The 25,079-nt window shown below is 38.3% G+C and overlaps 1 protein-coding gene across 1 annotated transcript; it reads left to right on the top strand.

The window, feature by feature from the left end:
• The first annotated feature begins 652 nt into the window (after nt 1–652).
• Nucleotides 653–24,709, top strand: LOC104607030 (glutamate receptor 2.8-like). Its single transcript, XM_010272519.2, has 5 exons — nt 653–920; nt 12,392–13,722; nt 13,846–14,158; nt 23,708–24,111; nt 24,201–24,709. The coding sequence occupies exons 1-5, from the start codon at nt 653–655 to the stop codon at nt 24,684–24,686; spliced, it is 2,802 nt and encodes a 933-aa protein (XP_010270821.1). The 3' UTR covers nt 24,687–24,709.
• Nucleotides 24,710–25,079: the final 370 nt, after the last annotated feature.

The raw sequence follows: 25,079 nt of genomic DNA on the forward strand, positions 1-25,079 counted from the left end.
ACCAAACTTGCAAATTAACCAATTAGGAACGTCAGGCCATAGATTTTCTCTTTCTCTTAAGATATTATATATTATAAATTATATTACATTATATTACACTCTATCACATATTTTGTTTCTTATAATTATAATCGGGTTTATTATTGGGTATTGGAATGGGTACGAGCATAAAATAAAACCGAATATCAAATATCAGATATCGTTAAAGTCAAAATCCAAATCCGTTCCTACCTGATCAAAACCCATTCGTCCCATGAGGGAGGTAGGGTAGAAATTGCCGATTAACATTCGTGTCCATTCTTGTAAATTGCATATAACATTCGTGTCCATTCTCATGTTGCCCCTAAAATACGTACGTCATGGAAGTTCAACTCGCCCCGAAGGTCCAACGCGTTGTACATGGTCAAATTAATAGACCCTGTCAAATACGTCTCATAACAAACTCAGGTCTACGACCAATACAACACTAATTCTGCACAATAACCATTCCATTGGAATGTTTCACCGAGACTGCTTAGTTGATTTATTATGTTCCTATTGGCTTGAAGAAAACTCCAGATTCCTGGAAAGTGCAACTGCATGCTAAGACATTGGACAGTTTATTAGATGTTAAATATCAGTGAACCTTTTGATGAGTCCGAGAGACACTGAAATGGTGAGCATGAGACATCTTCTTCTCTTTGGTTTCTTCTCTTTGTCACTCTGCTTTGCCACGGGTGCTCACAATAGAAGCTTCAGTGCAAATGTCTCGGTTCATGTTGGAGTGGTTCTTGATTTGAATTCACAAGTTGGAAAGATGGCGCAGAGCTGCATTTCCATGGCAGTCTCTGATTTTTATGCCAAGAATTCTCATTATAAAACAAGGATGGTCCTTCACACCAGAGATTCGAAGAACGACGTTATAACTGCCGCATCTTCTGGTATGTCTGCTTTTTTATTTCGTTCTTCATTCCTTCAATAACTTGTACATGGAAATATCATATTACAGTTGTCAGATGTTTTAATGCCGAGGAGCAACAGCTACATTTTAGATTGGTGCACACTCCATTAATTTCTCAGACCCTTGATAGGAGCTATTTACTACCTTGAATTGCAACTGGGTTTGTGAATTCTCCAACGTTTGTTGTTACTGATAATTGCTCTCAGTTCTTTAATTCTGGGGGATGAAAACAGAACTTTCCTTTCCTTCTCACATAACTCAGTCACTGTTAAGCAGGTCCTCTTTGCATTTGTTCACTGTTTCACAAAGTGGGATCTACTATCTGCCTTTTTTATGATCTTTTTACTCCATTGTTTTTGGCATTATCTAACAATCTTCTCTTTGGTTAAGGCTACCGATTGGGGGCATTGATTTTGAGAGGGGGAAAGTTGGTTAAGAAGCCCATGTTCTATTTCCATTGGGACCAGGGAAATTTATTTTCCTGGTACCATCAGGTGGGTAAATAAATTTCCCACATGAGAAATTTGCCAACACTTGGATGGGATGAAAATGCCTTTTTAGTAACGGATTTTTATGGTTAAAACCATCATTGTCTTATTCACCTGAGAAATAAAAGAACATGGGTAAATGTGATATGGGTAAATAACTCTGCCTTGATATATATCTCCTCTTGGAAGATATTTCCTTCTCTGTATTTTAAGATGTGCTATAGCTAACAGGGGTGCAAGTGAAAGATTTCGATTCTAAGGAAGTAGGGTGTGATCGCCAAGTGATCGTTACAAGAGCAAAGTAAATTTAAGAGTGGTGTTTGAAACCAAGAAGATGATGGTAGTGGGGACAATCTGAAATAAAGATGAAGGCTAGAAGAAGAATACAGTAAAGAACAGGTTAAAAGATCAATGGGGTTTAGGATTGAAGAGCTGTATGTTGGACAAAGTTCAACATATAGAAACATGGATTCCATTTTTCCCAATGCTGCAGGAAAACATTACCTTAGTTCTCATCTCACTCGACGTTGTAAGTTCACACAAAAGTTTCATTGCCTTAATGAAGATGATGATGATGATGATCACCAAATAAAAAAAAAAAGAAAAGTTTCAATGCCTTATGCCAATTTTCTTCCCAATAGGCAGACCTAACCTCCTGTATTTCGAGCACCAAGTGGCTTCTCAGAGAATTGAACCCACATTGTCATGCCTGCTAACTGAGACTTTTAAGTTTAATTATTCTCTTTGTTATTTATCTACTTTTCTACTTATTTTTCCATTTACTTGCATGGCACAAGCCTTCCATTACTATACATAAGAGTTGAATGACCGAACTAGAACTTAATAGTAGGAGTCTGCAATATAATTATGCCATACTGAGGTTAGAAATTATAAACATTAGAGAACTACATTTTTAGATTGTGGGCTCGCATACATTTCTATGTTATGTGGTTTTAAAATCAATGGACAGTTCATTCTGTCCCTAGGTCTTTTACATGGTTAGCCCATTCCGAGGAAAAGAAAAGAATTCCATGCTAAGGTAAAGGTGTTGCCCAAGGACTCTTCCTTTTGTCAGTTCTAGGTAGAGCTGCGAATGGACGGGATTTAATCCAATTTGAAATTGAAACTGATTCATCTAGTTCAGGTTTACTTATCTGTTTGTTCATAATTGGATTGAATCGGATTTCAAAATATGATCTGTTTATTAACCGGATTGAATTCACAAACATGCATACACATTTACAAATTTACTGATTCTAATCAGATATCCAGATATGTTAATGAAAAGGTCTCGTTACATTTCTGTCCAATACTTATTTAAATTTATGCATCTCAGATTCTTCTTGGATCAGCTTTGGATATACTCCAATTCAAATTGGATCCAGTCTACTTGCATCCCCAGTTCTAGGAGTTCAGTACTAGGGTTATTCTCAAGTGGTTATCAGCTTGCTTATAGATGGTTGTGACAGTCCATGGTGATTTGGACATTTTGTAGAAAAGGCTAGAATGTGGCTTCTAATATAAACATCCGGTTCACTGTTCAGGCTGATACAGAGAAAGGATAAATCCTTAGCAGATGGTCTAGCTAGCTTAAGGGTGGGGAGTACAGAGGGGAGAATCCTTTCTTGGATGAATGCTTGTTCTATCATATATAATCTCTACATATTGGTTTGGACTTTCCCTTAGGATAGGTCTCTTTATCTAGCTTTTGTGGGGCATCATAGGTAATTTTCTCTCATTCATCTTTTCATTAAATCTTTTGGCAAGATGAAAGTTTTCCCCCATTTCTTTCTTGCAAAGTGCACATTTGAAAGGGCTTCTCTTTTGGCACATTTCATGGGCCCGTTGACTCAATTTGCCAAACAGCATGGGAGATAGCAGGTTCTACTTTTTTCAATTGTCACCTAGGATGCCTTTGAAGGGATGAGAGATCCATCATATGGATGAACGAACTTTGTAGGAAGGTTGGGCGAAATTTCAAAAATTTCTCTCTCCTATGCGGGAATCACATTCCCTACTTTAGAAAACTGCATTTTCAAGGATCAATCTTGAAACCAAACTAGACTAGATATGAAACCAGAAGGTAGGAGAGGGATATACCTGATACAGAGTAACAATAACTCCCAACGAAGGTGTTCACGCCCAAAGAGAAAACCAAAGACTGCTCTCACTGAAGATGACACAGTGTAAGGTGGAGCAGAATCAACAAGATGGCTCTTCAACAAGAACCAAATTCTTCAACAAGAATGTGATGGAGGGTTGGTGAGTATGACTTCAAATTACCTTTTATGACAAAAGGTAATATCAAGAACCTTTCTTGATCACTCCCACAGGTGGAGATCAAATTGACAGGGGCGGCAAGAGCAAGAAAGACTAGAAGATAGGAGCAGTCAAACAGTAGATTCTTCTCTCTTTGTAATCTACGAACTGAGTATTGTATCTTGGAGGTTTGCCCTGTTCCTCTATTTATAGCCTTTAAAGAGAGCATTTCCTAATCCTATTAGGAGTTTCCTCATCCAAATCTTGTATTTGGATCTGAACTCTCTTTAAGAGATAAAAATAATCCCTTATCTTATCTGCAGATAAAGATCAGCCTTCTTAATCTAATTAGGAGTTTCCCGATCAAAATATTTATTTGGATTTGGACTCTTTGAGTGGATAGGGATAATCCCTTATCCTATATGCTTATCTAAATCCCAGAACACCCTCTTTTAATTAAGCTTATTAAACCAGTTCAAATCAGGCTTTAGGCCCATTAAGTCTTATGTGCTCACTTAACCTCTTAACTGCTGCCTAGTTGGCTATCCTTGTATGGCATGGGACCCAAACATTGATCTACACATCAGTCACATGGGTTCAGCCCAGCCTCTATTACAAGGCCTAGCCGAACTCACTATAGGAAATAGTGAACCCCTGAGTCCACCATGGGCTCTTAATGGGCCCAACATTTACACTAAATGGTCCTTGGGTCAAGCCACCTTATAAAAACCCAAGGATTGTGAGCAGATGCAAGATTAGCCCATCAGGTATTACCCTCAATGGTCTTACACTTAACCTCTCAGCCCATAATGATCAAACATTGCCCAACAAGAGAGGACCTCTCCCTCGGCTGCAAGGTACAGTGCTGCACTCTCTACTCACATGGATCCCGGGAATTAAAACCTTTTGCAAACATTTTGAAACCATAATATATATATCTATATAAATATATTTTGCAAAACAAATTTCCACGATTGAAATCAATTACCAGCCATTTAGGTTTCCACCAGAGAAAGTGCTTCCTTGATCATTCACTTTGTTTGACAAAGGGGCTGATCCTATCACTATGATCACCCACTCAGATGAATTCTCGGACTGTCCCAACATACCTAGTTCATAATCGAGTCTAGGGGTCAGGTGTAACATTCCAGTTTTGCCCATCTATCTCCAAGGTCTAGGGCAATACTGGAATTCTGGTTTGGTTCAGGGTTTCAAGAAAACCCACATTGCATGTACCTCAAGTCTCACCCTGGCAGCTGAGACAAGCCACCCAACCAACTTGGTAACACATTAGTTTCAGCCTTGGCAGGATAAATCTCCCCAGATCTATCTAACGATTGTGAAGATTCTAAACTAACACGAGTCTCATATGTGTCCAGTTTAAGGGTATTACACAGAAACACACTATAATAACATGAATCAAATATGTACTTTATTTATTTACATTAAATATCATAATGTACATCATTCTGATTGAAGCTAAGGGCATACACTGTCTTATAGCTCCCACTTGCACTTAGGTCAAATCGAGTACAAGTCGGAGTCCCATGCTTTTCACGTGTTTCTCAAACACTTTTTGTGTTAGTGGCTTAGTCAATGGGTCTGCTACATTTTCCTCTAATGCTACCTTCTGAATTAGGACGTCCCCTTTTCCAATTATCTCCCGCAATACAAGGTACTTCCTTTCGAGGTACTTCGACATCAAATAGGCTCGTGGCTCCTTAGCCTGAGCAATGGCTCCAGTATTGTCACACAACAATGGAATGGGTGATGTGCTGGATTGAACTACTCCCAATTCCTGAATGAACTCCTTCATCCATACGGCTTCTTTGGCGGCTCCACTTGTGATAATGTATTCGGCTTCAGTTGTGGAATCCATTGTGGACTCCTATTTGCTGCTTTTCCAATAAATAGCACACGATCCTATTGTGAAGATATAGACAGATGTAAACTTTCTATCATCTAGATCTGACTGGAAATCGGTATCAGTATACCCCTAGATCTTTAGTGAATTACCATTGAATACCAATAAAAACTCTTTTGTTCTTCGAAGGTACTTTAGTATGTTTTTCACAACAGTCCAATGTTCCTACCCTGGGTTAGATTGGTATCTGCTTACCATACTCACTGCCTGAGAAATGTTAGGACAAATGCACAGCAAGGCATACATGATGCTCCCTACGGCTGAGGCATAGGGAAATTCTTTCATGCCCTCAATCTCTTCGGGAGTCTTGGGAGACATGCCCCTGGAGAAAGTGACTCCATGCCTAAAAGGAACATTTCCTTTCTTGGAGTTCTCAATGTTGTATCTCTTGACTATTTTGCCAATGTAAGTAGAGTCGGATAATCCTATTATCCTCTTCGATTTATATCTATAGAGTCGAAGACCCAGTATGTAGGAGGCTTCTCAAGATATTTCATGGAGAAGTATTTTATGGAGAACTGCTGTGAAAGCCACACTTTCACCATAGTCAACATTCCTAAATCATTCCCAATGAGTAGAATGTCATCTACGTACAGAACCAATAACGTAACCTTATCACCACTGGTTTTCTTGTAGACACAGGGCTCATCCGGATTTTGCTCAAAGTCAAAATGTTTGATGGTAGAGTCAAACCGGATGTTCCAACTCCTAGAATCTTGCTTAAGTCCATATATGGATTGGTTTAGTTTACATACCATGTGTTCCTGACCCACAGTTATGAAACCTTGCAATTGCTGCATATATATATCTTCAGTAAAATTTTCATTCAAGAAGCAGTTTTGACATCCATTTGCCAAGTCTCATAATCATGGTACACTGCTACAGCTAGCAAGATCCTAATGGATTTAAGCATGGCCACGAGCGAAAATGTTTCCTCATAATCGATTCCTTCTTTCTGAGTGTATCCTCCTCACTGGTCGTAACTTCCACCAAGTAACTTTCTTGGTCATAGCCGAAACAAACTAGAGGCTTGGAAACCCGGATAGATCTCCTAGGTTGGTTATTTTCTGGAGATGGTGAGACATCTCTCACTACCCATGGGCTTTCCTTGTCAAGAACAACTTCCTGATGATGATTATCCATGATGTACTCTTCTTCTAAGAAGTGGGCATTTCGACTACAAAACACCTTTTTCTCTTCTGGATCATAGAATAAGTAACCCACATATCCTTTGAGGTAGTCTATGAATAGACAACGACTGGTCTTTGATTCCAATTTGTCAGCACCTGTTCTTTTAACATGTGCCGGATAACCTCAAATCTTCAAGTGTCTCACACTTGATTTCTTATCGGTCCCAAGCTCAAAGGGAGTCTTCAGAACGGATTTGGTTAGAACTCAGTTCAACACGTATATCACAGTCTCTAATGTGTAACCCCAAAAGGATGTGGGTAGCTCTGAGTGTACGAGAAGTGATAAGACCATATCCAATAAAGTCTGGTTCCTCCTTTCTGATACACCGTTTAACTGTGGTGTAACAGGAGGAGCTAGTTGTGATACTATTCCACTGTCCTTTAAGTAGTTCCTGAATTTGTCAAAGAGATACACGTCACCTCGATCTGATCGGAATGTCTTAATTTCTCTCCCTAACTGTTTCTTGACCTCTTATTTGAATTCTTTGAACTTTTAAAAGATTTAGACTTATGTTTCATTAGGAACACGTAACCATACCATGAGTAATCATTGGTAAAGGTTATGAAATAAACATGTTGTTTACGTGTCCTAACATTCAAGGGACCACATACATCAGTATGTATAAGGTCAAGTGTGTCTGTGCATCTTTTAGTCTTATCATTAAATGGTTGTTTCATCATCTTACTTTGAAGGCAAGGTTCGGAAGTTGGAAGATCTTCTATAGTTAGAAAATCCAAAGGACCATCATTTACCAACCTTGTGATACAATCTATATTAATGTGGCCAAGTTAGTAATGCCATAGGCACATGGGATTCACTATATCATAGGTCCTCTTCTTGGGGATTATTTCCAGCGCAGTTTCGGTAAGGTTCGTTTCCAGAGAAGGATGGAGAACATAGAGACCATTCTCAAGTTCTCCGTATTTGTTATTTTTTTAATAGTAATAACATTACTGAATAAGATAGAATAACCATCCATGCACAATTTTGAGACAGAAATCAAATTTCTTCTTAAATTTGGTACGAAAAGACAATCTTTTAGTACAATAATTCTTTCTCTGAAAACTAATTCTATAGTTCCTATGGTTGTAGCTACAACTGTTGCAGAAGTTCCCAAATAGAGCATCACTTTTCTGTCACTCAATCTTCTGCCTATCTTGAACCCCTACAATGAGTTACACGCATGAGTTGAAGCCCCGAAATCAATACACCAGGAAGCAGAAGTGACCAATAAATTGGTCTCTATGATAAAAGATTTGAAATTACCATTCTTTTTAGTCTCTAGAAATTGAGGACAGTTCCTCTTCCAATGGCCAGCCTATTTGTAGAAGTGATAGGCATCCGATGCCTTATCCTTCTTCTACTTCTTAACTTTGCTATTTTTCTTCTGAGCCTTCCCTTTAGCTTTCCGCTTTCTCTTGCCCGATTTGCCACCTTCAACAAGCAAGGCTATCGGCTTATCTTTCATAATCAGTTCTTCAGCCCTCTACAATATATTGTTGAGTTCCTAAAGGCTAACATTTAGCTTATTCATATTATAGTTCATGGTAAACTAATTGAAGAAGGGAGGCAGGGAATTGATGATAGCATCAATTTTAGTGTCATGGTCTAGCCCTGATCCGAGAGCCTCCACTTCATTAATATAACCCATCATCTTTAAACAATGGTCATGAACTTATTGGTTCTCAGTCATTTGTGCGGTCATAAGCAACTTTAAGACCTTCTGACGAGTAGAATGGTTCTTATCCTCATACATAGTCTTTAGACTATCCAATATGTCCTTGGACACTTCGATCTTATTGAATTGTCGCTATATCGAATTATCTAAAGAGGCTATTATATAACACCAGACAAGAGAATTTTTCTCTTTCCATTCTTGATACTCTCTTTGTTTAGCCTCAGAAGCGCTATCACCCGGTCGATCCGGAGCAGGGTTTTTAGCAATTTTGTCCAATTTCTCAGACATTAAGACTAACATAAGGTTGTTGTCATCCAACAGTTTAGCGAATTAACCGTTTGCCATTTCTGATAAAGGGCAAAGCAAATATTAGTCTACAACCTTATTTGATTCGTGTTATCAACATAGATTTGACTTTTAATTTATGTTTCACTTCCATTTATTCATCTCTAAGATTTCCCTCATATCTCAATGATGGAGACTACGAATTATGTCTCTAGAAATGTGGGAAATCACATAGGGTGCATGGATCCAACTGTTTCAGTTGCATAACCCCACCACCTTTTTGTGAAGGATTATATCCACTCATCTTATGAGCTTTCCCTTTGGCCTCTTTCAGACAATGTTCATTTCCATTTTAGGTAAACCTTTCTGTCTAGTGAGTGCTCACCCATCTTATTCGTGAACACCAAGGTACCGTGAGAGAGTCTTCTACTTTAGGATAGGCCCCTCCCACATCGGTCTATGACATCCCTGTCATCTTATGAAACAATCCAACAGATCCAGTAGCAAATGGATAGCCCAATTTTATGGTGCATTTCCTCATTACTGAAGGACCAATTTTCATGTTAATGATAGAAGGCCTTTAGAGAGTTCATCATATGAATCGCTCCATCACATGCGCTCATATTTTAGAGGAAGGAACGAAAAATTATGCCCTAGTTTTATTTAGGTCAAACCAAAGTGGTTCCAACTGTCTTTCATAAAGCCAAATTTAGATGGGCCCTAGACGGCTAGGGTTCTGCATGGTTCCTCTTGGGGAGGAAGCTAGAGTGGGGCCCACCATAAAGGGAGATCATCCAATGATCTTAAGGACACCATGGTAATGATGTGCATTCAGCCATGGTGTGCGCAAGAGCCATTATCAAATCAGCATGGGCCAAGTACTTATGGCCCATGAACGTTGCACATCACACATCCATACATCACATGCATGAAAAACATAATTGTTCCAATCAATTAGATAACTGTAAAACCCATAATTAAATCTCATAAATTTTCATAATACTACAGATTAATATTATCTAGGTATATGGGCTGAATTGCAAAGAGCAGTTCGGCCCATATAGCTTTTATGCTTAAATGGGCAAAAGCAGTTTTAACTTATTAAAACTGGGTTTTACAGATGTGGGATGAATTACATCTTGCAATTAACCATCAACTCCTGGACCCATGAGTGAAAAATTAGGGTTGAGAACAGCCCCCATTGAACCATAGATTCGGTCCAACCAATTTGGTCTAATCTAGTTCGAATGGGTCTAGGGTTTGATTCTTAATTCAAGATTTAATTCAAGAAAAAATGATTTGAAATTAAATAACTAAAACAAGACAATCAAAAATCAGTAGGAGGGCTATTTGTAGGACTACTACCCAGCAAAACAAAAGTTAGATCGTAGTATGTAGTTTCCAAACTACAAATCGCAGATGGCCGAACCCATATCTGCAAAAAACTCTCCTCTGCGCAATCTGCTTCAACTTCGAATGGAATAAAAAAAAAGGACCTGTTTTCTATTAATATTACATCAGAATTGAATTCCTATACATTCCGTCTAAAATTAAAAAAGATTAATTACAGACCAAGAATGAAAAGAGCAGCAGGTGCATAGATATCTTGCATTATTAAAGAATTCGATCTCTACCGTACGAACAACCAAAAATCAAGAAAAATATGTAGAAAAATTCTAAATATAAATCAGATTTATAAATATTTAATTTCATATCAATCTCCCAAAAACTGGGAACCAATTTCCCAGAAAATGCTAATCTGCGTAAATCGGGTAGAACGCCTTTTGCCCGTTTGCACAGATCTAGATCTAGTTAATTTTGGTTCAAGATTTGAACCTGGCTCTAATACCACTGAAGGGATGAGAGATCCATCATATGGATGGCCAAACCCTGTAGGAAGGTTGGGCAAATTTTCAAAAATTTCTCTCTTCCAAATCTTTATTTAGATCTGGACTCTTTGAGTGGATAGGGATAATCCCTTATCCTATCCGCTGATCTAAATCCCAAAACCACCCTCTTTTAATTAATCTTATTAAGCTAGTTCGAATTGGGCTTTAGGCCCATTAAGTCTTATGTGCTCACTTAACCTCCTCACTGCTGCCCAGTTGGCTATCCTTGTATGATGTGGGACCCAAAATTGATCTACATATCAACCACATGGGTTCAACCCAACCTCTGTTATAAGGCCTAGCCGAATTCACTATAAAAAACAATGAACCCCTGAGTCCATCACCATGGGCTCTTAATGGGCCCAACATTTACACTAAATGGTCATTGGGTCAAACCACCTTATAAAAACCCAAAGACTGTGGGCAGATGCAAGATTAACCCATCAGGTATTACCCTCAATGGTCTTACACTTAACCTCTCAGCCTATAATGATTAAACACTGCTCGACAAGAGAGGACCTCTCCCTCGGTTGCAAGGTACAGTGCTGCACTCTCTACTCACATGGATCCCAGGAATTAAAACCTTTTGCAAACATTTTGAAACCATAATATATATGTATATCTCTATATAAATATATTTTGCAAAACAAATTTCAACGGTTGAAATTAACTGCTGGTAGTTTAGGTTTCCATCAGAGAAAGTGCATCCCCGATCATTCACTTTGTCCGACAAAGGGGCTGATCCTGTCACTATGATCACCCACTCAAATGAATTCTCGGACTGTCCCAACATACCTAGGTTTTGACCCCCTCTAAGGATCTCACTGATTGGCATATCAAAGGCAGCCCAATCCGACACCTAGTGCAGTATCATAATCGAGTCTATGGGTCAGGTGTAACATTCTAGTTTTGCCCATCTATCTCCAAGGTCCATGGCAATACTGGAATTTTGGTCCAGTTCAGGGTTTCAAGAAAACCCACACTGCATGTACCTTAGGTCTCATCATGGCAGCTGAGACAAGCCACCCCAACCAACTTGGCAGCACATAAGTGTCTGCCTTTGCAGGATAAATTTCCCCAGATCTATCCAATGGCTGTGAAGATTCTAAACTAACACGAGTCTCAATTGTGTCCAGTTTAAGGGTATTACACAGAAACACACAATAATAACATGAATCAAATATGTAGTTTATTCATTTACATTAAATGTCATATTGTACATCATTCTAATTGGAGCTAAGGGCATACACTGTCTAACAGTTTTAGACTGCATTTGACATTGCTTATTTTAAAGACTTATCTCCTTTTTACATTTAAAAAATCAGTGTTCATAAAGGCATTTTAATTGCAAAAATGAGATAAGTCCTTAAAATAAGGAATGCCGAATGCAGCCTTAGACATTTATGCCTTAGAAAAGAGAAAAGGAATAGAAAAGAGTAGCTGGTGTTCATATTGGAGGCCTGGAAGATTACTATTCTCCTTCAACATATATGCCTTAGAAAAGAGAAAGGAAAGGAAAGAATATCTGGTGTCCAGTGTGTATATGTCCATTATGCCCTATTGTCTAGCTGAGCGCTAGGATTGAATCATGTAAGATGAATTAACTCTTTGATTCTTCAAATTTTTATGAGTTAGATCAGTATATATAAAATGATTTCATGCATTTTTATTCAATACCAGGAGTATAATTCCCATTATTGATATCCTCTATATTTTCTTCCTTGCTTTATGAAATAGTCCTGGACTTGAAGAAAGATGTAGAAGTACAAGCAATTATTGGACCTCAAACATCATCTCAAGCAAAGTTTGTTGCATACTTCGGTCAGAGATTTCAATTGCCCATTGTTTCTTTCTCCGCGACAAGCCCTTCTATCTCTCCAGAAAAAACTGCTTATTTTATACGTACAGCCCAAGATGACTCTGTCCAGGTTAAAGCCATATCAGCTATTATCCAAGCCTGTGGATGGAAGGCAGTGGTCCTCATTTATGAAGATACTGAATATGGGAGTGGGATCATCCCTTATTTTGTTGATGCCTTCCAGGAGATTGATACTAAAATTTCATATAGGAGTGTCATTTCTTCATGTGGCAATGACAGTCAAATTCTCATGGAGCTCAGTAAATTAATGAACATGCCAACTAGGGTATTTATAGTGCATATGAGAGCTTCATTAGGATCCCTCTTCTTTACCTGGGCCAAAGAAGTAGGAATGATAAATGAAGGTTATGCATGGATTGTCACAGATGGATTATCCAGCTTATTGGATCCAATAGATTCAGATGCCATTGATTCAATGGAAGGTGTGTTGGGTGTAAGACCTTATGTACCCATATCAAAAGAGCTCAAAGATTTCAAGTTTAGATGGAAAAGTAAATTGAATATAGAGAACCCAAGTAATCAAATAACAGAGCTTAGCCTTTTTGGGATATGGGCCTATGATACTGTTCAGGCACTAGCTATGGCAATAGAGAGAGTGGGGGCTATGCATCCTTGGTACTTCAAGCATTATGAAAACCTTACTGAACTTGCAAAATTTGATGCAACTGTAATGGGTCCAAAACTTCTCAAAATGATTCAAGCTACTGGATTTAGAGGTTTGAGTGGTGAATTCAATCTAGTGAATGGACAATTGCGGGCTTCAGTCTTTGAAATATTCAATGTGATAGGCAAAGGAGAGAGATTGGTTGGATACTGGAATCCAGCTAGTGGAATTTCACGTGAACTAAATGTAACTAGTAAAAGAATGTATTCAAATTCCATGGATGCTTTGCGAACAATCATTTGGCCAGGTGACTCCGCAACAATTCCAAGAGGTTGGGTAATTCCAACAAATGGAAACAAACTGAGGGTTGGAGTTCCAATGACAAGCGGTTTTACTGAATTTGTCAAAGTAGACCTTGACCCTTCTACCAATAGGACAACTGTCTCAGGGTTTTCCATAGATGTGTTTATTGCTGTTATGGAGGCATTACCATTTGCAGTCCCTTATGTTTTTATTCCATTCATGAAGACTAATGGAAAAAGTGCAGGGAGTTACGATGAACTCCTCTATCAAATCCGTCTGCAGGTTAGTTTTAAAAATTTCACGTCATTTGAGTCAATCTTTGCAACCATGCTGAGAGCCAGGAATGTTTTATCTTTTGTTGCATTTATTTCTTATGCGTTATTTTTTCAAGTTTGGAATGAACAGGAATTTGATGCTGTGGTGGGAGATGTAACAATCATAGCGAATCGATCATTGTATGTGGATTTTACATTGCCTTATACTGAATCAGGAGTAGCTGTGGTAGTACCAATCAAAGATGATCATAGGAAGAATGCTTGGATATTTTTCAAGCCTTTGACTTGGGATCTGTGGCTGACGATTTGGCTAGCCTTCATCTTTACTGGCATTGTAGTTTGGGTACTTGAACACCGAATAAACACAGAGTTCAGGGGCCCACCTGGACAGCAACTTGGAATGATATTCTGGTTCTCCTTCTCAACACTCGTCTTTGCTCATAGTAAGTTCTCTCTCTCGCTCTCTCTCTCTCTATCTATCTATCTATCTACATACACGAAATAAGATGTAAATTAACTATAAGGTCTCAAGATTCTGGGGGGGGGGGGTCTAATAGACTAAGAATTAAGATCTAAAAATAACCATGTATTGGAAATTTCCCATCAAAGATGCAAATTAATCATAAAATCTCATGATTCTTTGGGGGGTGGGGGAATACACTAAAGAAATAAGATCTAAAAGTACCAGGTAAATACTTGCCTTTGTTCTCTTCTTTATTCATTGTTTTCTCTATACTATGGAGGCTTACAAAAGTTTTAGGGAATTTGCATATGGTACCATTACTCCATGACTAGCAAGTAGGGAGGTGAACCTGTGAGCCAAGTTACCATGTCAAAGATTCTTTGGTGGATTGGATGCCTTTTTGAGAAAACTCATTATGTTGACTTGGTTTACTTGTTCTAAAAATGTTGCATGGTAATGTTCTTCTTTTTGAAGTTTAGTCATTTTCTTTTAGGATGCTTCTATGGATATGTTACAATTGTGAACAATGTTTTAAAACACGGAGGCGTGATGTGAGGCATTCCACTACCTAGAGGAATGAGGCGTAATTCTGAACGCAAGAGGAATAAGCCTCCTGAACACAAGGAGGCATAAGCCTCCTTGAGAGGAGGATGAAGAGTAAGGGGGATCTCATTTTTTCTTTATTTTTAATAAAAATCTTTTATATTAAGAAGAATAAAGATGCATAAGATTAGTTGAAAGGGGGGGTCTTGTCGAAGCGGAGGCGAGCATTCCCGGCCCACCAAGTGAAACCGGTGGTTTCTTGGTCACGACCTGTGTCGGTTTCGGGTACAGGTACCCTTTTGTTGAAGGTCATTCGAGCTTTTCCTGGGAGTATGGCATGGGTTACTTCAGCACCATAGCGCCCAGTACTCAGACATTGGCTCAAGGAACACTGGCTATGAAGTATGACAACCATGAAGTCAGGCCTAATAAATTATAAGGTTTGATGGTTCTATAGCCTCAATTTTCTTTTGGAATTAAAATTTAAGGGAAAATTCTTGATTAGTACCCTGTACTTTGGGGGTTGTGTCAAGTCAGTCCCCGAACTTCAAAACGTGTCTCTGTAGTACCTGAACTTTCAAATTATATCTAATAGGTCCTTGTCGTTAGTTGACCATCAGTCAACACCATCATGTGACATTAGGTGTGCATTAAATAATTTCAAAATGGCAAAATTACCCTTTATGGTATTTTTTTGACCATTTTACCCATTTTGTCTAAGTGTTAAAAGAAGGAAAGGGGATATGGAACAAGACACTAATCAATTGTTGAAGCTTCTGGTCTCATATGTGCAAAAGAAGACTACAGGAACTCAACATTAACGAATATTGCCAATAGACCCAGAGTAGAATACATAATTCTGGGGATGAAGAATGGATGATTCGACCCTACTCTAAGGGTCCTTTATATAGAAAATGAAAGTAAAAATATTATAGAGAGGCCCTTGTAGGGCGACAAAATTTAGAGAATTTACAGAGAGTCCCTTGCAAGGATGAAGTGAAAATAATAATAAATAAGAAAAACAATACAATAAGGATTACAATAAAATGGTACATTAGGGAGCCTCTTCACACTCCCCCTCAAACTGAAGCAGAGGCATGGGCATTAGTTTGCTTACTAGAAATAAGTGTCTGGACCTCGTCATGGCCTTTGTGAAGATGTTAGCAACTTGCATATTAGAGGCAACATGAGGGAGAGAAATAGTGTTTGCAAGAAATAGGTTGTGGATAAAGTGGTAGTCCACCTCAATATGCTTTTTCCTTTCATGAAAGACATGATTAGAGGCAACCTTAATAGCACTAGTGTTGTCTGCATACAGAGGAATGGGTGTAGGAGAGGAATGACCCAACTCCTGAAATAAAGATTGAAGCCAAACAACTTCACTACAAATAGATGACATTGCCATGCACTCTACTTCCATAGAGGACTTGGAAACAGTATGTTATTTCTTGCATTTCCATGATATTAGAGAGTCACCCATGAAGACACACACCCGGTAGTGGAGCGGCGTGTGTTGGGGCATCCAGCCCAATCTGCATTAGCATAGGCCTTCAATTGGAGAGAAGAAGATGAAGAGAAGAAAAGACCCTGTGTTAAAGAGCCTCGAATAATATAGCAGATGACTCAATGCACCGCAATCAAATTAGGTTGACGAGGTGCAGAGACAAACTGACTAACAACTTGAACTGCATGTGAGATGTGAGGATGAGTCATGGTCAAATAGATGAGAGACCCTTCAAGTTGTCGATAGAGGGAAGCATCAGGATGTAGGGAGCCTTTTGATTTGGATAATTTGACATTTAGCTCCAAGGGAGTATCAACCCGTTTAACATCAGTGAGGTTGGCCAACTTAACAAGATCAAAGGCACACTTGTGTTAGCAGACAAAATAACCACGGGAGCTCCGTTGAACTTCAAGTCCCAAGAAATAGTTAAGAGGGCCGAGATCTTTCATGTGAAAGGAACTGTGGAGAAGAGACTTGAGGTCCTGAGTTCCTTCTATATCATATCTAGTCAAAAATATGTCATCCACATATAGTAAGAGAATTGTAAGGCCCTGGGGTCTTTTCTGGACAAAGAGAGAATGGTCCGATGCACTTTGGCTATATTCAGCTTGCACTACAACATCTCTGAAATTTTCAAACCAAGCTCAAGGGGATTGCTTGAGCCCATAGGACTTCTTTAGCCAATAGGCGAGGGAGGGATCACTACAATACCCAGGAGGAGGTTTCATATATACAATTTCCTTTAGATTCCCAAGTAAAAAGGCATTTTTCACATATAGTTGAAAGATAGTCCAAGAGTAAGCAGTAGAGAAGGCTAAAAGAACATGAACTATAGTAATCTTGGTCATTGGAGCAAATGTCTCTTCATAGTCAATACCATACTCTTGCATATATCCCTACACTACAAGCCTAGCTTTGTAACGGTCCAAAGACCCATAAGATTTCAGCTTGATGGAATAGACCAATTTGCTCCCAATAATAGAGTCATTTGAAGGTGTTGGGACAAGGTCCAAGGTGTCATTCTCATGCAAAGCTTGAATTTCTGCATCCATGGCTTCTTGCCACTAAGGGTTGCTATTAGCCTATTGGTAAGAACGAGGAATATCTGTAGAGGTCAAAACAACAGAGAAGGAGTTATGGTTTGAAGGAAAACCATAGTGGTCAGGTGGTCTAGAAATACGAACAAAATGATGTAAAGTTATCGGAGGAATAATTGAGGAATTTGAAACTGGGGCATCACACGGACCCGCTTGCAAGAGAAAACGAGAAGATCCTTCTCAGTAATAGATGATAGAGTATCCTATGATTCAAAATCATGCAAAATTGAAACAGAGGGTGCAAATAACTTGGCAATTCTTGAGAAAAGTGAGATATGCTCAAGAAAAATCACATTTTGAGAAATATGTATATGATGTGTTGAGGGATCGTTATAAAGGAATCCCTTGTGGTTAGGGCTATATCCCACAAAAGTGCACATGACAGATTGAACTGAAAGCTTTGGACGTTCACTAGGAGGAAGATGAACAAAGCATAGACACCCAAAGGCATGAAGATGGGAAAGATCTGGGGTGGATCCAAACATCTTTTGATGATGAGATGTGTTTGCAAGCACAAAAATGGGATACAATTGATTAGATTACTACAGTGCTAGCAGCCTCAATCCAGAATGTGGGAGGCGCATGTGATTCTTGTAGAATAGTCCTTACAACACTGAGAATGTGACCATTCTTTCTTTTTGCCACACCATTTTGCTGAGGAGTGTCTGGGTAGCATCGTTGGACTTGTATGCCATGATGTTTCAGGTAAGCCAAAAATTCTCCGTCACTATATTCTCCCCTTGAGTTTGAGCATGAGGTTTGCACATTCGCTTGAAAACGAACTCGAACCATGTTATGAAACAACCGAAAGTTTAGAAAAACTCCTAATTTGAGATTGAGAAAGTAGATCCAAGTGTACCTGGTACAGTCATCAATGAATAGCACAAAATACTTGTATCCCATCTAAAAAACAACAGATGAAGTTCAAACATCACTATGAATAATTTCAAAAGGCAAAGTACATTGTTCATCTCGGTGAGTGAATGGTAAAATATGACTCTTACTCAAACAAAAAGAAACACAAGATGTATCAAAGGATTTCATAGAAGGAATTTTAGTTTTAATAAAGCCAAACTCAAATAAGTATTTAATTATTTCAGAATTTGGGTAACCCAAGCGTTTATGACACAAATCCCAAACATAGTTTCTTTGACTCAAAACAGGACTCAATGTAGAAGAGCTCTAATAAGCAGAGGATGATGCTGATTGAGATTTCTCAAACTCCAATGCAAAAAGGCAACCCATCCTATGTGACTTCCCTTTCAACTTCCCAATGCACTGGTCCTGAATCAAGCAACCATCAGAGGAAAATGTTAGAATGTGACCATCAACTAGTTGACCAACTAAAATAAGGTTGGCAATAAGTTTAGGAACAAGGAAAGTTTTAGCAAGGGACAAGGAGTTTGAGGGGGAAAGTTTGATACACAAGTCATCACTCCCAATGATGTCAAGTTTTTCACCATTAGTAGTGACAATATGTCTATGGTTGGTCTTAGATAGTCTGTTTAAGGGTTTAGGATAGGTCTTAGTCACATGATTTGTAGCATCAGGATCAATTATCCAAACATGAGAGGGAGAAGAGAAATAACCGGAGAACTCACCAGATAGGCCGATAGAAGAAAAGGTAGATGAGATGGTAGAGGATGCCAGTTCTTGTATCTCTTCCTTATTCATGGAAGCAGAGGATTCTCCCTTAGCAATAGGAATATTAGACACTTGCCCCTCAAACGCCTGATAAGCTCGTGGTTGATTCATCTTCATGGGTCCCTTGGGTGGACGAATTGGGCAATCTGGAATGATATGTCCATGTTGTTTGCAATATGTGTAGACATTCTTCTTTTTGCAATGAGAGGCTATATGTGCATATCCTTTACATTCATAGCATTGAGTTTTAGAAGGGTCTTTTCCACCAGATTTCTTATTCCCTCATGCAAGAAAAACAGTATCAATCCCTAAATCAAGATGTTTCCTTTCTATATTTGTAGCAATTTGGAGTCTAGTTTCTTCCCTCAACAACTCTCCCATCACAGATTCTAAGTCTGGAAGAGTTCCTCTACTCAAACATCAAAATATTTGACCTGTTTATTTCATACTCAAGTCTCAACCTCATGAGAAACTGGTTAATTTTCCTATTTTCAAAATGTTTCTATAAATACTTGACACATTCAATGGGATCAGAAGGTTCAATATGAACTAGTTCATATTCAACCTAGAGATCAATTAAGCCTGAATAGTATTCTTATATTTTTTTGTCCCCTTGGCAATAGGCAAAGATTTCACATTCAATCTAGTATTGCCATGACATATTGAACTGATGATAAACCTTTCTCAAATAGACATACATCTCACTTTAGTCTTCTCATGGGAACACTAATGTGAGAGGCAATGGAGATCAAAATCTAGGAGACTAACTTTCCGTTGTCTAGCTTCCATTGTGTATAGGCTTTACTATTAGCTTCAGCCTCATCATGTTTGCATATAGTCTTATTCAAGTAACCTTCAAGTCCCTTTCCCTCAACATTGAAATCGAAATAGAACTTCCACATATTGCTGTTAGTTCCATCAAAATTTATAGGGAGAAAGTCAATCTTTCAGCCATCATAAATGAGCAAAAATCAACCCAGAATAGCACTGATGTTGGTAATGCACTCAAATCAGCAATTGACAAGGCAGTGAATTACTTCAGCCGAACACATTATTCCTCAAAAAAGTAAAATCAAGGCTGAAGCATGAAATGCAGACAAATTCTAGGCAACTTCAGTAAGAAACTTTATAGAGGAATCAAAATCCTCCAATAAACAACACAGAATTAGGGCAGCACAAACTAGGGTTCTAAGGACTGATAACCAAGAGAAGAAAATACCCTAGGGCAGCACAAAACTAGGGTTTCAAGGACTGATAACAGTCGATTATGACAATAAGGAGATGCACCAACCTGAAATGAGAAGTTTTTCAAATCAGCTTGAAGAGAGGACCTGATGTCTGTTGAAGTTCCTCAGTTTGATGCACATGAGAAAACCAAAGAAAATAGGCTCAAAACTATTGTTGAGGGAGGAAGAGGCCAGACTATTGAAATTCCTTAATCTGTGGCTGTTCAAAACTGAACCATAAGGAGCAAAGCTGCTGCCACCCTGGAGAAATCAGTATGCATAAGGATGAAAAAAATGAAAATTTGCTGCCGCCCAAGAGAGAAGACTAGAACTCCTCCAAGACTTGTCAGTTCCCATTGATTTTCTGAGTGAAAAAGAAGGATCTGGGCGACACAACCAGTCAGAAATCCTTCCAAATAGAAGCTATCAACAGGAACTAGGGTTAGGATTGAAGAGAACAGCCCTAACACTAGCCAAAACACCCTAAGAACAAAAGCCCTAATATGCCCAACGAATGAGCAAGAAAAGGGTAGAGATTATAAAGCAGCCTGCTCTGATACCATACCTAGAGCAGAATAATGAATTCTGGAGATGAAGAATGGATGATTCGACCCTACCCCAAGGGTCCTTTATATAGAAAATGAAATTAAAGATATTACAGAGAGGCCCTTGTAGGGCAACAGAATTTAGAGAATTTACAGAGAGGTCCTTGCACGGCTGAAGTAAAAATAATAATAAATAAGAGAAACAATACAATAAGGACTACAATAAAATGGCACATCAGGGAGTTTCTTCACAAACACGATGATTCTCCACCGCCACTGTTACCGCATCTGAAGCGCTACCATTTCAAGTTGCTCAGCTATTGAATTGGTTTATGTGGAAGCGGCAGATAAAGAAAATTAGATGACACCTGATGGGTATTTCTTTTATTTCACTTATCCATTAACGTCTGTTAATGGATAAGGACCTATTAGACACATTTGAAAGTTTAAGGTACTGCAGAGACACGTTTTGAAGTTTGGGGACTGACTTGACACAACCCCTAAAGTACAAGGTAGTGTGATAAGGAATTCTCCGAAAATTTAACAAGGCAATGGATCATTGATATAGATTTAGGGGACAGTATAAATATCAAGTTACAATAAAATATAGAGTAAGGATGGAATGTGGAAAGTCAGAGTGCTTGTCCTGGTCCATCTTAGTTAGGAGTAGGATCGGGATTTTGGTCTAGTAAATAGGGATAATCCTGGACTTGGAAGGATTTTTCCCAACTCAGGTGGAAATTGTTTCTTGTGACTGCTTAGGTGGAAAGTCCTTTCTCCACCCTATGACCATGGAGTAAAGTTTCAGCCCAAGACCTTTCCACATGCAAAATTAAAGCTGGCCACCCTAGTTTCTATGCAATTTTTGTAGATGCGACTTTTGAATCTTCAATTATAGCAGTAGTTAATTTCAAATTATCCATTAAACCTTAAGATGTAAGAGCCTAAGGGCTACTACCCAATGAGGCTCTTGTCTATTAGGGGCATTGTGAGGACTAGAATTGTTCCCCTTTGTCTTTTTAAATTTTATTTCTTTTTTATTTACAGAAAGTGACTGCTCTGTTCTAAGACTTGAATTTCATTCTTGTGCTTGCCAACACTATCATTCAACAAGAAATGCCCCCCTCAAGTTGTATGGGGTCTAGTATACTGCAACAATAAGATCTAAAAATAAAAGGGAAATACTAGTCATGCCTTTCACCTTTTCTTTGGTCATTGTTTCTCTCTGCATCATTGAAGCTTACAAAAGTTCTTGCCATGGTAGATAGAAGGCATGGTCAATGGGTAGCCTTGCCTCAAAATCCAATAACTTCTGCACTAAATCTAGGAGAAAATCCAGATAGTAGTTGTTGGTTTGCTTCTAGTAACAGAGAACTATTAGAAAATAACAGAGAATAGAAGAAATCATGTCTTTCTTCAACATTAATTTCAAGGACAAGTGTAGAGGAAAACAAAATCTATCTCGTTCAATTCTCTTACTCTTGACAAATTTACATGTGTACGTAGACTCCTCAAATTTTATAAATTTAGAAATTACTAAAACTGCAGTTGACTCCAAATGAAAAATTCAGTAGATACACAGCAAAATAATAGTTGACTAATAATTTCCTAAACAAGAAAATGGAAACCACTAAGGTTGCAATTGGCATTCCTTATTTTAAGGACTTATCTCCTTTTTGCAGTAAAAACAAAGTGTTCATCCGGCCATTTTAACTGCAAAAAGGAAATAAGTCCTTAAATAAGGAATGCCAAATGCAGCCTAATTGCAGATCTTATCAAAAAAAATAAAAGCTATAAATTTAGAAACTTTTGTCATCTCAGTTCCTCCTCTCATATGTTTATTAAGTTTAGGATTCTCAGATATTTCCAATAGCTGATATGCTGTATTTCCTACTGATGTAGATGTTTGTACTGCGTCGTTATCCCAAGTAAGCCTTATTCCAATTATATGGGGTTGGCCACATGAATCTAGTTTCACCATTCCATTCTGTTTAATGCCATATCCATTGTTAAATTATGAGTGCTAAATCATTTCTTACTTACTACTTCGACCTATGTTCTTTCTGGTCTTCCCGTCTCATCTAGTCCCTTTGAATTTTAATAGACTGCTTCTTCTTACAAGTGCTATAGACGATCCTCTATATATGCACGTGACCAAACCATCTTAGTCTACTTCCTCTCATTTTATCACTTACTAGATCTACTTCTAGGTTCTATCAAATGACTTCATTTCTGTCTCCTATCATTTCTAGTTTTTCCACTCATCCATTTCAGTGTACGCGTTTCTGTCAAACTCATTCTTTTGACACGTTTTCTATTTACTTCCCAACAATCTGCTCCATACAGCATATCTGGATTTACAACTATTGTGTGCATTATATATTGTTGTTGTCATCCAGTTTAGGTGGAGGAACAGGTTAGAGTTCAATTAAAACAGGGACAAGCCTAGACTTGAAAGCACCTAGCGTAGCTCAACCATCCATACCAAGGTTCTTCCTATTATTTTATTAGTATAATATTACAGGAGAGAAGTTTACTTATTGAATTGTATGGAAAAATGCACTAGGTAGTAGGAATCCAATGATCTTGCTTGTGAGAACTTAAGTGGCAGTTGTCTCCATATGTTCCCTTTTCTATTAATTGTTCAAGAGGTGAGTTTTAGACTCACACCTTTCTACATGACAAACCCTATTGTCTATTCAAATTTTAAGCTAAAATTTTGAATCTTCAATGGTTAGCAACACTTGCAAAAATTGCAATACATGGTGAATTTAGCAGATGACATCAACTGGGTTAGTAAAGAAATGGACAATAAAGAGCTTCCTTGTTATGATGGAGATTTGGGTTGGCCACATCATTATTCCATGTGGATAAAGCAGGAAAAGTTTTTCAGAAAAGAAACTTGAGTTTTCATTGTCTCTAACAGTATTAAATACAGGAACTAAAATTGGTTTTCTTTGATGGTTCTAGGGGAGAAGGTGGTAAACAACTTGTCAAGGTTCGTGTTGATTGTATGGGTGTTTGTGGTGTTCATTCTGATGCAAAGTTACACTGCAAGCTTAACATCTATGCTAACTGTGCAGCAGTTGCAACCGAAAATTACTGATGTAAAGGAGTTGATTAAGAATGGATATTATGTGGGGTACCAGAAAAATTCTTTTGTATTAGGGCTCCTAAAGAGGATGAACTTGGATGAGTCCAAGCTCAGGCCCTATACATCAAGTGAATATGATGAGGCCTTGTCCAAAGGAAGTCAAAATGGTGGTGTTGCTGCTATTGTGGATGAAATTCCTTATATCAAACTCTTCCTTGCAAAGTATTGTTCTAAGTACACCATTGTTGGACCCACATACAAGACTGATGGGTTTGGCTTTGTGAGTCTCTCTCTCTCTCTCTCTCTCTCTCACACACACCCCTCTGTTTTGTGTGTTTCTTATCTTAATACCTTGTCCTCACCTCACAGGCTTTCCCAGTGGGCTCCCCTTTAGTTTCCTATGTATCCAGAGCAATCTTGAATCTAACAGAAGGAAACAACATGGATATGGTTGAGCAGAAGTGGTTTCAAACCACCTGTGATGACCAAAGTACAACAGTCTCTTCAAACAGTCTTAGCCTCAGTAGCTTTTGGGGCCTCTTTCTCATCACAGGTGTTTCTTCGGCATCGTCACTCTTCATATTCTTAATTTCCTTCATTTACAAGCATCGAAATATTTCATCAAATATAGGTTCAGGAAATTCCTTTTGGCGAAGATTGGTCACCTTGGCAAAATACTTTGATCAGAAAGATCTCTCACAGATCACAGGATCCATGGATCAACAGAAAATGGAAATTAGAATCGTTGAAGATTTATCAAATTTTGATGGTTCACAGATGCCTTCAAGCATTTCAATCCAGACTTCTCAAGACAGTGTTCTAGAAGGAGAGGTAGAAGGAGACCTCTCTGCATAGTACTGATTGAATTTTACATTTTAGTATCGTTTTACAGCATGTACCTGTTGACGCTTGTAGGACATCTATATGCTAATTTGAGTAAGATCAACATCCTAATTTTTCAAACCTGTTGACCGGTTTTCTGAAATCAGCAATAATGTGAAAATTAACCATGCTGCTGAATACCCTTTTAAATTGGTTAATTGGCGAATTGTAGATAGGTTCACTAGATGGTTTTTCTCATATTATAGACCTTACAATCTCCAAGGCTGTCACTTTTGGTTATCCAATGGTAAAGGTAGGGAAGTTTTACTTTTTGTTTTTTAAAAGATATGATATGGAAAGAATTTTGACCAATCAAAATCCATCCATGAATTTTGATAAATAACACCTGATTCACTATCACGTTTA

Source organism: Nelumbo nucifera, chromosome 4 (genome assembly GCF_055504915.1).
Source record: "Nelumbo nucifera cultivar China Antique chromosome 4, China Antique-T2T, whole genome shotgun sequence".
NCBI classification, from domain to species: domain Eukaryota; kingdom Viridiplantae; phylum Streptophyta; class Magnoliopsida; order Proteales; family Nelumbonaceae; genus Nelumbo; species Nelumbo nucifera.

Coding starts and splice junctions, on each gene's coding strand:
- LOC104607030 (XM_010272519.2), top strand. CDS start 653: ATGGTGAGCATGAGACATCTTCTTCTCTTTGGTTTCTTCTCTTTGTCA. Junction 14,159..23,707: donor AACACTCGTCTTTGCTCATA/GTAAGTTCTCTC, acceptor TGATGGTTCTAG/GGGAGAAGGTGGTAAACAAC. Junction 24,112..24,200: donor AGACTGATGGGTTTGGCTTT/GTGAGTCTCTCT, acceptor CTCACCTCACAG/GCTTTCCCAGTGGGCTCCCC.